At 42.6% G+C, this 12,843-nt stretch overlaps 1 protein-coding gene across 4 annotated transcripts in view; it reads right to left on the bottom strand.

Moving 5' to 3' along the window:
- Positions 1 to 6,418: 6,418 nt before the first annotated feature.
- LOC147898334 (protein REVEILLE 8-like) overlaps positions 6,419 to 12,843 on the bottom strand; it is a 43,204-nt gene continuing 36,779 nt past the window's right edge. Inside the window, exons 5-8 of one of the 4 annotated variants that reach the window (XM_087379824.1) lie at positions 9,490 to 9,612; positions 9,215 to 9,333; positions 8,273 to 8,332; positions 6,419 to 7,255 (exon numbers count right to left, since the gene is read on the bottom strand). In XM_087379824.1, coding sequence (XP_087235950.1) covers positions 7,247 to 7,255; positions 8,273 to 8,332; positions 9,215 to 9,333; positions 9,490 to 9,612 — 311 coding nt within the window. In that variant the 3' untranslated portion in view covers positions 6,419 to 7,246. The other 3 variants (XM_087379820.1, XM_087379821.1, XM_087379823.1) reach the window with 3 other exon arrangements.

Raw genomic sequence — 12,843 nt, 5'->3', positions numbered from 1 at the left:
AGTTGGCTCCAATGGCCTTGACTTCTTGCAATGCTAGAAAAGTAGGAGAGAGATAGTTGGTCTCCTCTCCTCTACCAGGGTCCATCAACCTTGGAGCATTGAGAGTCAAGAAGGAGATACTTTTACCTGGCATTCTTTTCTTGCCCCTTCTTAGCCCTGGGGTTGAGGCTGTTCAATTGAGTAGAGGTTTCCTTGGATTGTCTTCTCTTGTTCTGAACCACTGTGAAGGATTTACCTTGACTTGTGTTCTCTTTATTCTCTGGGGAACCCTTGCCTTGTTCTTCCTCTGAGTCTTCTCCACTGAGTTCTTCCCCTTCCATTGCATCATCTCTATTGACTTCCTCAAAAATCTCCTTAGACCAGCCCTCCTCTACCATCATTTGATCATCAAGTATTCTGACTATTACTGATCTCCTTAATACTTATCATCTTGTTGTTCTTTAAGAGCTTCAAATGAGTTCTTAGTCATAGCAGAGGGGGTAACATTTTCCTTCCCTTTATCCAATGTGTTCTTGGAGGTATGAACCTCGTGTTTAGAAGTGTCAAAAACAACATAAGTCTTAGGGACCCACTCTTCAGAGGAGGCATATTGCTTTTAGGCTGTAGGAGCTGCCTCTCTAGGCTTTCCCTTTTTCAAAGTGCAATTCTTAACCACATGGGTGGATAGCCCACACAGGAAACAAGAATTGGGCAAGTTTTAATACATCAAAGCTCCATAAATATGCCTGCCATTTCTATTCAAGATCACTAAAGTCTTAGCGAGTTCTTCAGCAATGTCTAACTTGACACACACCTGAGGAAGACCTCTAGGGTTTATAAAGTTTTCTTTCTCTACACCCATGACTTCTCCTAGTCTAGAACACAGGAAAGGCAGTTGATTGCACAAATAAAGGGGAAGGTCAGGGAGCTCCACCCACACAGGAATTCTAGTGGATCTGGGACATCAGGAGAGAACCCCTTAGTCCACCATTCTAGGTACAAGGGTTGATTCCCAATGGTCCAAAGACCATATTGTAAAGCTCTAGCAGCCATTTCAATTTCTAAAAAAGAAGCCTTTTTTTAGAAACCTAACATTCAAAACATTTATTCCCTTCCTCACCCAGTTTGTCCTAATCCAAGTTTCAAGAAAAGCCATTAGTGGTCTAGCCCCTTGGAGGAAGCCAACTAGTGTATGAGTACTTAGCCACCTAACCGAATCAATGAGCAGAGTGTCATCCAGAAAAGCCATGATGGACTTACCGCTGCCAAGTGGTTCACTCTCTCTAGAAGATTGTTGTGTTCTTCCAACAGTAGTCGACGCTTCAACTCTTGCTCCTTGCTCAAACTGAGGCGTTGCATCTTTCTCTTTCTCCTCGCTAGGGGGGGTATCCTCTGCTCACTCAAAGTCTTCCTAGCATATGTGCCCATTTTCTCTTGTACTTCTTCTGTCTCCTCCGCTTGATGGGGCGTTGTCTGTTGTTGTGCCTCCGTTTCCATTTTATTTACAATCATGTAGGCCGTGACCGTGTCAACCATCTCTTGCAGTGCCAACTCCTCTGCTTCCTCCTTCACTCGGTGCAGAGGGGAACCACGCTCTCAGCATTGTTGGCAGAGGCTCTGTTGAACATTCCTAGTTTGCCTGAATTGTTTGCTCCTCTTCTAAGATGGGGAGAGCTAAAGCATGAGGCTTTGTGTACGGACTCTGGAGCTGAGGACCCATTTGGATAGGCAAAGCTAGAAGTAGGACACGATCCCAGGGGGAGGCTAGAGAAGCCCCCCTGTGGCTTCTAAGCTGCATGTGCATATGAGAGGTAGGAAGAACTTCCTCTACCACCATGACTTCCTGAGAATGAGAGTCCATGTCAAGGAGGGAGGGGGAAGTGTTTTTCGTTCTCAGCACACTGGTTCTGGTTGTTTGCTAGTGTAGGGAAGGCACGGTCGTCAACGAACTTAAAGTCTTCATACACGGACAGTTGGAAAAAGTCCCTAGCTAGTGTTTTGTCCTACTCGAATCTCGAAGGGATTGCCTCTTGTCTTCTCAAGAGCTTCTTGCGAGATCTCGAGAAGTTCAACAGGACCATGTAGACCGTACTGTAGATTGGGAGCTATTTGGCGGAATGGAGTGTATTGACGGTGACTGGCAAGTCCATCACCATTAAGCCCACTAGTGTCTCCATCTCCATCATCCATAGCTCGTCTAAATGCTTTTATTTTTGGGCTAAAATTGGAACTTCAATGTATATAGCCAGGATTTTCAATACCTTTATTCATCGCTCATTCTTCGCGACTTGAGAGACATGACTCTTCTTGAGCTCCATCGATTCGACATCACTAAGTTGAGCTATGCTCTCTAGCCGATGTTCTTGCCTCACCCTTCATAAGTTGTGTATACATCTGTGGACTCTTCTTGGGAGATATTGGCCAGTATTGCAAGGTGGCATATTCGGGGAGCTAGATGCACAGAGGCATTGGATGGATCCCAAGTCCAACCCTCTCATACTTTGGCCAGTGTATGGACAGACACTATACATACACTGATGGCCATTTGGGCGACCATGCAAGGATCCTCTTGGGAAGCTTCTGCTAGGAGAGCTATATTTCTTAGAGAATGGAGGGGTTAACCCCTCTTCTCTTAGACTCCTATAGGATTGAGATGGCACTTTCAACCTTCAACCTTGGTAGTTTTTACCCTCTTTTGAGGAGTGTTTTTTCATGCTCGCACCATGTATTTCCACCTTCAACTTTCACTCTCGTAGGTTTTGTTCATACCTCGTAGAAGTCTTTACGCAAAAAAAAAACATGTGAAGGAAGAAATTCAATGACAACATCATGCACTTCCAACATCAATCCTTGCAGATCTACAATGTCCAAAAAAATAAAAAATATCATCGAGTCTTATTATGTGTGTCAAAACAATTTCAAAAATATCATAAGCCTTATTATGTAAATGATAAGAATATTTAGCATCTTAAAACTAATCAAAAGAGACAATATGGTTTATAATTACCTCACTCGAATCCACTTCAAGAAGAGATTCTAGTTCAAATGAAGATAAGTCAAAATAAATTTGTGACATTAGACCTTCAATTAGATTCTTCCAATCATGAAGTTTTAAATGTAGCAAATGATATATAATCAAAAGGAGTTATGCTAAATTGAAACTCCTTACTTCATGATAATTTTGAGAGAGAGAAATATTCAAAGACCTACTACAAACATTTTGACAATTCAACCTTTGGCATTGATTACCCTTGTCGGTGTTGAAACATGAGCCTAGATGGTTATCCATTTATGATAAATTGTCAAATTTCATTGGTTGTCCAATCAATCTTTATCCTTATACATCCTCAATTATGCAAGTAATCATTAAAAAATGCACAATAGTTACACAAGGACACTCCACAATCAATCAACAAATATGTTTTTTAACTATGGCAACCAATAATAGGAACATTGTGCAAAGTCGACAAATGAGACAAAGTTTTCAACACAAATGAGTTCAAATAAGGCACAAGCTACTCAACGAAAAATTTAGGGGAGCACAATTGGACAATCCAGTTAACCACATAAATGGTACAAATGCAAATATCACATACCAAAGTGTGAAAGCTTTTAAAACAACACTCAAACTATAATTTCAACCCAACCAACTATGAACAAAGTGAAAAGAGCATCTCACTACCAATAATTCTCTAAAGGAATCAATTATCTGTTTTCAACCTCATGTGCAAGCATATACAACTCTTCAAAAGTTTTAATTGATCCTATTGAAGACCCAATAGTAACTAGGATATGTGATAGTAGAAATCTTAAATTACAAAGGGAACAATGTAGCCAACAAAGCTTTTACAACTTACGCTAATCCTCTTTTCAACATGATTCACATTTGGAAGACATGCACTTCTTCATGAACCTATGGCATTTTCTAGACAATGTGCAAGCATATACAACTCTTCAAAAGTTTCAATTGATCCTATTGAAGACCCAATAGTAACTAGGATATGTGATAGTAGAAATCTTAGATTACAAAGGGGACAATGTAGTCAACAAAGCTTCTACAACTTAACGCTAATCCTCTTTTCAGCATGATTTACATTTGGAAGACATGCACTTCTTCATGAACCTATGGCATTTTCTAGACAATAGATTCTGAAGAAAAGATGAAAGGAGTTTTAACAACTTGCAAGAACTCACAAGAATATGCATCGTCAAGGCATCAAACAACAAATGTGACCATCAACTTTCAACTATTGTTTGAAGACATCAACTCCTCGTTCATGATATGTGAAATTCGATAAAGATAGTACAAAACTTCAACAAAATACAAGAAATGAAGTGAACAATGGAAAGAAATGAAGATGTTGTTAACTTGTCAAAAGGCTAACATTCACACCAATCTCAAAGAGAATCAATGTAATTCAAGGCTTCAACATGCTTCAATTTTTCATCAAGCTAGTTTAAAAGATAGTGTTTTTTTTTTTTTTTTTAAGAGACTACTACAGGGTTGAGGTGGCACTTTCAACCTCAGCCTTGGTTGTTTTCCACCTCACTCTGAGGGGATTTTTTATTTATCCTCATGATTTCATGACGTACTCTGCTTTGAGCTTGCTCTCGCGAGTTTTTTCTCTTACTTAATAGAAGTCTTTTTCTTGAAAAAAAAAAAGATAGTGTTTTGACATTTCATGGAGACAATCATGTAATAAATCTATTTACACATCAACAACAATTGACTTTGTTCTTCACTTCAACATGCAAACAACATCTATAGAGGAAGAAAAAGAAAGCTTCCCACATCAAAATGCGCAAAGTGAAAATATTGACAGATGCACTAGGTTTCACAATGACGTTTCTTTTTAACGACAAAGGAAGAGGGTAAAGGGTGCTCTCTACGCAAAGTAGATTTAAAAGCAATTTACTACAAGAATGCTCACAATTTCTTTGCTAATAAGGTTTTAAAGCCAATCTTTGTAAGCCTCCTTTTATGGTTGGGCAAAAAAGAGAGGACTTTTTGGAGTAGGTTTGCAACCTACAGTGCAATGGTGCTCGTAGGCAAATACTCCCCCAAAGAGAAAGAGAGAAGGGGAGGGAAGGAGGGGGAGAAGGGGGTGAGGGCATTTTTTATGTTGAAAGGGCTTACAAATTTTGAGACTCAGAACGAATATTGGATATATAGACTCAAAACGAATATTGGACTCTACAAACACTTTTATATCGACTAAATCTTCCCTGTCATAATCTCTTGTTATATGATTAATGACTCAACACTTGATTTAGAGGCAAGCCTCAAAGTCTTCCTAGAGACATCGCTATAAAGATATCTACCAAGAATACTCCATATTACTACTACTACCATTTAAACAGAAGGCCATCCTTCTTTACTAGGGGAAAGCTTTTAACACAATCATATTTTTGCAAGTAACAACATACGTGTAGAGTGCCATCATCAAAACCAAGTCACTCAACTTGAGATAGAAGGGACAATTTCACACATAGCAAAACTATGAGAGGAACGACACTACCTACTACTTTGGAGGCAGACAATGATCAAGCAATAACACACTATTTAGCAATGTGTTGCATACTCCTAACGCAAGTTTTTACATCAAAGAGGGACATGATACAATCGGTACACAAAAGACAAATGTGTTATGGGGCATAATTTGCCCAGTTAAGGAAATCAAAAGACTTCTTGAGCAACCTCGTGGAAATGACATATAACTACATAGTTTGAAGCAATTATTGTAAATAAAACTTCGCAATCACTTGCAACATGCATGCATCCCCCCTCCAACACACACACTCACACCAAAAAGAAAGAAAGAAAGAAAGAAAAGGATAAGAATATGTCACCGATTTTAAAATCACATGCCTAGAGCTTCCACATAACGTTGGAAACAAACTCTAGATACGAAGAAAAGAACCATTTGATTGTTCACATACACTTGCACACTCTAGAGCACTAAACAACTTAGTCTAGGACTTAAGCCGTGGAGTGATCAAGGACTCCCTTCACACTATGAAGCAGCAAGCTGCAAATCGAAACTTGGAGAGTTCATGCACTTCATTGCACAACGTAGCCTAGGACTCTATTGAGCAAAGGCACTTGAGAAAAGAGTAGCGAAGCAAACTCCAGAAGTCATAAATCGCAGCTTGTAAAAGCAACCGTGAGATCTAGGACGAGCGAGCACAAGGATCCCATTGAAGCCATTTGTATTGTGAATTCATGTGCATCATGTTGTTTTGTTGTATTCAATAGCTGGTCAACATAGGATTGTGGCTCGAGAAGCTTTTGTCCTATGAATCGCCCCTCAAAGTGATAACAAGTTTCTGCTATGCTTCGTTAAAGGTAGGCTAGTTGGTATCAGAGCATATTATGTTCTCCACGCCCTTTTAGCATTCTTTCAATTCTGACATTATTTCGAAGGTGAAGATACTTGGTTCATTGTCCTTGCAATTGGCTTGTAATAGAGAGGAATAGAGAGGAGAGAGGACACAAAGAATGCTCTGACCAAAGATTTAAAGAACATGCAAGATCTTACTACAGCCATGCTTGCAGAAGGGTCACAGACTTCAAGAACAAGAAAAGCTTAATTCATTCTTTGTATTCAGACTTACCACTCGTCAGCCAGCCAACATATCAATGTAGACCAATCACTATCACTGAATCTGTATGGAGTAAATCTCCGAGTACCCTAATAAACCCACAGTTGGAGAGTGCAGATAACTTCAATATCAAGAAAGCTGCAGTTCAGACAGCATGACTGCAGTCATCAGTCTGACTACAAGTTCAGTTTAAAAAATTATCTACAAGCACAGTTGTCATACATTTCTAGTATAAAGATTACAAAGCTGAACCAAATCATTTCCTTGATACAGCCGCAAATTATCACACTCTACTCACAGCCACTATCAGGCTGAATGTAACTTATATTCGAAGTCAACTTACATTATTACAAAGGTGAAGATACTTGGTTCATTGTCCTTGCAATTGGCTTGTAATAGAGAGGAATAGAGAGGAGAGAGGACACAGAAGAATGCTCTGACCAAAGATTTAAAGAACATGCAAGATCTTACTAAAGCCATGCTTGCAGAAGGGTCACAGACTTCAAGAACAAGAAAAGCTTAATTCATTCTTTGTATTCAGTCTTACCACTCGTCAGCCAGCCAACATATCAATGTAGACCAATCACTATCACTGAATCTGTATGGAGTGAATCTCCGAGTACCCTAATAAACCCACAGCTGGAGAGTGCAGATAACTTCAATATCAGGAAAGCTGCAGTTCAGACAGCATGACTGCAGTCATCATTCTGACTACAAGTTCAGTTTAAAAAATTATCTACAAGCACAGTTGTCATACATTTCTACAAAGCTGAACCAAATCATTTCCTTGATACAGCCGCAAATTATCACACACTCTACTCACAGCCACTATCAGGCTGAATGTAACTTATATTCGAAGTCGACTATGTGACCCAATGAATCCACTCCCTCAATAGTGTTCTATGACCAACCCCATGCACTACCCAAAATAGCGCACCACCCTTATGGTACAACAGAAGAAAAGACTCTTGAAACAATAGGTATTCATACAAAAGAGAAAGAGAGAGTACGAAAACATGAACCCCATCAAATGAAAATCACACCTTACCCACATGTCGTGTCACACAGAAAGGTGGATTTACGAATTCATAACCACCCTACATTGACTCAACAGTGCTTTATGGCGTATCTGTCGATTTCCATTCTCCAAGTTGTAGAAAAGAAGGTGCTGTGTCTCTGTATTTGAAACTATCCACTCTGTAAAGGTATCAACCATGCTGCAGCTTCCCACGGATAGTATTCTGCTGCCTGGCGCACTCAAGGTTAACCTTTTTACCTTCCTGTTGGGCCTACCTTTGCTTTCATTACAAAAGTAGAACCCTGGATTATCTCCGTCATTCAAATTAACCTTTCTAGATTTGGCACTATATAAAAGCCCTGGTGTAAAGACATGAATGACTGACACAGTGATGGCCTTCTTTGGCATTGTACATTGCTGAGAGTTACCCTCCCCATTGTTGCCTCAAGAATTACCTATAGCTGTAGCCCTTGGCTGTACCATATTCATATCATAAACAGATAAACAAGGTTTCTGCCCCCGCCCCCAACAAAAACACCACCCCCACCAAACACGCACCTAATCAGGATCATGAGGCCGTCTGGCAATAAAGGAATATTTGACAATATGAACTTTGCAACGTAAAGAGTGTCCGCAATAGAAGTGAGGAGAGAGCATTCAAGTGATACGTACATGCTCCTCAAATTCGGTGTTTGCCAAATTTATGGAAAGGTTTCTCATAAGCAGCAAAATCTGCAAAACAATCACCTTGCTGAGACTCGAAGGTTACAATACAAGAAAAATACATGAAGGCCCCCGCCTTACATCTGAGAATTCCCTACAGACTGCAATCCTGACTGTGTGAAGACAGAAACTACTCATGTTGCACAGCAAGGTTGTTCTTCAAGCATCAGTTCAAGAACAGCCTTGAGAAGTCCATGTATGTATTGCTAATAGACTCAGCACAAATAAAAGAAAATGACTGGACAACCAGGAAAATTGAAAACCTCAATCAAAAGCAAAAGATAATCAAATGAGAAACTAGCAAATGAAGGATAGCAAAGTATATCAAAAGGGCAAACCAGAATGAGCTCTAAGACAACCCGACTATCTGAATTTCTAGAGATATGGTAGTCTGAACAAGCCCATAAGTACAAGAAGAACAGCAAAGGAACACATTACTTGACAACAAGCACGTGTGCACCCACACACATCCCTCTCCCCCCGGCCCACAAAAAAAAAAAAAAACCAAAGCAAGGGAGGCAGGGTGAAAGCAAAAGGGCATGTAATACTTTTACAAGGAAAAACCACACACACAAACACATGTGGAGACAGACAGAAAGAGAGAGAGAGAGAGAGGCAGCAGAAACAAGACATAAACCAAGAAACATTCCGACTTCTTGTAAAAGATGAAAGCAAAATGCTGAACTTTAAAAGGTGAATTTCAAACAAACAGAAAGAACATTGCCAACACATAGCTCTGGAACTTTAACAATAGAAGCAGAACATGTAGCTCCAGAACTTTCAACAACAGAAGCAGGCAGTGAGCATAGAATGATCCATCAATGAGCACATTCCAAAGAACATAAAAGAACAAGCTAAGGCTCTACCTAATCCAAACATTTCTACACATACCGTTTCCCGATTGATAGGGGCCATCTCTTTCAGCTGGTTAAGGTGTCCTGTCATGCCCGGATCAAAGACATTTCCCAAAAATGTATAGATCTCAGAGAAGTCTGGAGCGTCTGCAAGGTCTCATGAACATAATGAAAACAAAAGTAAAATGTCTGTAAGGCAGACGTAGAATTAAGAAGTCTAGAATGCAAGAATGACCATCTACAGTCCAAAACCCAAGGAGAAACACTGCTAGGATCGGAGCAGATAAATTGATTATAATTGCAAACACTCACCACGGACATTGGCATCCTGATCACTTTTTCCTGGAACCAATTGTTGCTGTGCTAAACTCAAAGGAGAGCTACCATCACTGCTGTAACACTTTCCCTTGAAAATTGGATTAACAGGATCCATGTCTGCACAAACACAGTACAGCACGATACATTCAGATTTAGGCTGTTGCTTGCAGGCATGGAAACACCAGTGGAGTTTGCAAACACCATACATTTGAGCATAAATTTGTGCAAAGCAGAAATATCACTCCACCATGAAATGCATATATCATCACAAAATATCCACGAGTTACTGCAACATTTCTGCTCTCCATTTCTCTTTGGACACAATACGATGTTAAAAAGATTTCCGATAGGAGCGTGATTTATCTCCCTTGGGAAGGACGATTGGCATCCTTCCAAACAACCATTCTTCGACACACCTTCCGCAGACTGGCACCAGTGCCATTCTGTACAAACTCACATAGAGAATGGCAATAGTGGTATTCTAATCCATGACATCATGTAGCGAGTGCTTGTAGGGGAACAATATGTTGAGCCAACAGCAGCGATTTCAAAACATGATCGCGAGCCCTTCACCAAGATTGGGCTTCCTTTTTAAGATTCAAGGCATCCCTTGAGAGTCCTTCAGATGAGAGTCTCTCCAACAATAAAAGGAAATGCCTTCCTGGAATCCAAAGACTAGTAGTAGACCTTCTATTGCACAGATCTTTTCAGACATTAAGCATAGCTCTGATGTAAAATATGTATTTGAGCAGGAAATAATCTGTTAGATAATTAACCTAACCTTGAGCAGCAGACACATCTAAATAATTATATGCCTCAGATTGGTGAGATCCCATTCATGTGCACCGCACACGATGACTTAACACCTTTGGAACTTCGAACAGAAGCAGTCTCTTAAAAGCTACTTCATCCAACCTACCAAGTGGGCCCTAATTATTTACAAAGCTCCACATCCTCTCTAATCACAGAAGTCCAATCATACAAATTCAGATTTTTTGTTGTTCTAAAGACCAAATTTCTACATAGAAAATATAAGAGAAGAAAAAAGAGGTAAACAAAAAATTTTATGAAAAACAAAAGGAAAGCAACACTTATGTCGTCATCAGTGCCCAAGCATAAGCAGCTATACTAGGTTTCTAAAGATCCGCAGAGTCTCTTGGGCAAACCCAGTGCTTACGTCAAATAAACAAAAGAGAAAGAAAACGAGAAATAAAGAAGAAAGGAAGGTGACTAAGCAAAAATAAACAAGCAAGTCAAGAAACAAAATCTTCCAAAAACTGGAATAATCTCTCTCTCTCTCTCTCTCTCTCTCTCTCTCTCTCTCCCCCTCGCACCCCTCGCTCACCCCCTCCCTCAACCCTCACCCCCTCGCTCAGCCTCCCCGCTCACCCCCTCGCACCCCTCCTCTCACCCCTCCACTCAGCCCCTCACTCACCCCTCCTGCTACCTCTGCTACCCCCTGCTACCCCTCTCGCTACCTTTGCTACCCCCTCCCGCTAACTCCGCTACCCCCTCCGCTGCCCCTCGCTCCCCCCCCCGCTACCTTTGCTACCCCCTTGCTAACCCCCCCCCCCCGCTACCCCTCTCTACCCCCCCGCTACCCCCCCCCCCCCGTTTTTTTTTTTTGCCCAAAAAAAAAAAACCCCCCCCACTCTCAGCTCCGACAAAAAAAAAAAGAGCAGCAGCTTCAACCTCCTGCAATCCCTTCTTTGCCCACTGCTGTTTCCCCCATAATGAAGGGAACAAGGGGATGAGGACAGGAGACTAGGCGGAAGACCCTTCGATCCAGATCTGCATACGCATGGAGATGGGGAAGGGGAACGGTGACAAGGAAAAAACACAAAAGCAACTCAGTCTGGAGGACTTCAACAAACGCAACAACCAGAGCGGTTTGACAGTGGACAGCACCGCGGCCCAGAAGAAAGGGGCCCACCCAAAGCCCATGCCGCTCACCACATCCTCGACCTCTATGGTTACCACCACTATTTCACCACCATCATCCGCCTCATCATCTACGCCACCTCTCTCCTCCCCCTCTCCTGCATCATCATCACAGGTCTCCTCTCCAATAGCCTTACCACTGGCCCCACTAGCCACGGCTCCATGGTACTTTCCCCTCGTATCACCTCTACCTCTCAGTCAGCCACCCTTCATCACCTCATCCAGCCTCGCTACTCCTACATATCACTCCCCCACCCAGATCATGCTGTCCCCACCCTCAGTACAACCTCAGCAGCCCACCTTCATTCCAACCCCTCTCGAGATCCAGTTCCCACCTGGGCCAGGACACCTTAGGCCCCTGCCAGATGCTTGGGACTCCCTATTGGCTGAAATACACAGCATCCGGGCCCGTCAGGCAAAGCAGGCCCGATACATCCAGGAGCAGGCCCGATACATCCAGGAGCAGGCCCGCATTATACAAGAGCAGGGCACCCTTATCCAAGGACTCAAACACGACATCACACCGCTTCGAGAGGAGCTCGGGACCCTTAGAGCAGCGCCTGGAGGGACCCCAGTCACAGAGATGGAGGCACAGATAGCCACGATACAGTCGGCTATAGCAGAGACGACTAGATGGGTGGACGTGGCGAAACGGGAGCCCGCAAAGGCAACCGTTTCAGCCGCCATACAGGAGCAGTAGTAGAGGGCTTCGAAGGCCCTCAACATCCGGATACGAGGGATCACGCAAGACAGCACCAGCACCACTACGACGCCCATGGAGGAGGCGATCGTGACCACCACCATGGGAGTCCCCAACCATGGCATAGAGGGAGCATGGCGTGTTGGGAGAGATCCCAACCGAGAGCAGCCCCTAGTCATTCGCTTCAGAGATTCACATGCTCGACTAGCGACACTCCGACCCCGAGCCTCTCTATGAGAGCATCCCATCCTGTCCATGGACGAAGATTTGACACCACTACAGATTGAGGAGCGACAAGTTCTTCTGGAGCAACGGGATGTTGCCCACAAGGAGGGGAAATGGGCCGTGGTCTGAGATGGTAGGTTGTTGACCGGCACCCGTCGAGCTCCCACCCGTATCTCCTAAGGGGACGGGGCCTATGAGACTCAAATTTCCAAGACCCTAGACTGCACCATTTGAAACTCTAATGGTACCTTATGGTCAGACCTAGGAAACTTCTCAGAGTCTTATACAAGACGAGACATAGTCTTTTACACGGAGACACACCAGAGCCCAGAGCGTCCACTACCGATAGTCAGTGGCTATACATGGGGAGTCAACCTTCACGGATGAGACAAGGGATACAGGAGGAGTCCGAGAATCAGGCGGGGTCACAGTATTATACAAGTCTTCCCTCCTTGGAGCCATCTCCATTGAGAGGAAGGACG

This window comes from Dipteris shenzhenensis, chromosome 9 (genome assembly GCF_047967505.1).
Source record: "Dipteris shenzhenensis isolate YYH24624 ecotype China chromosome 9, Dip_SZ_1.0, whole genome shotgun sequence".
Classification (NCBI taxonomy): Eukaryota; Viridiplantae; Streptophyta; class Polypodiopsida; order Gleicheniales; family Dipteridaceae; genus Dipteris; species Dipteris shenzhenensis.
The sequence above is the reverse complement of the archived record's forward strand: the minus strand, read 5'-3'. Positions and strand labels throughout refer to the sequence as shown.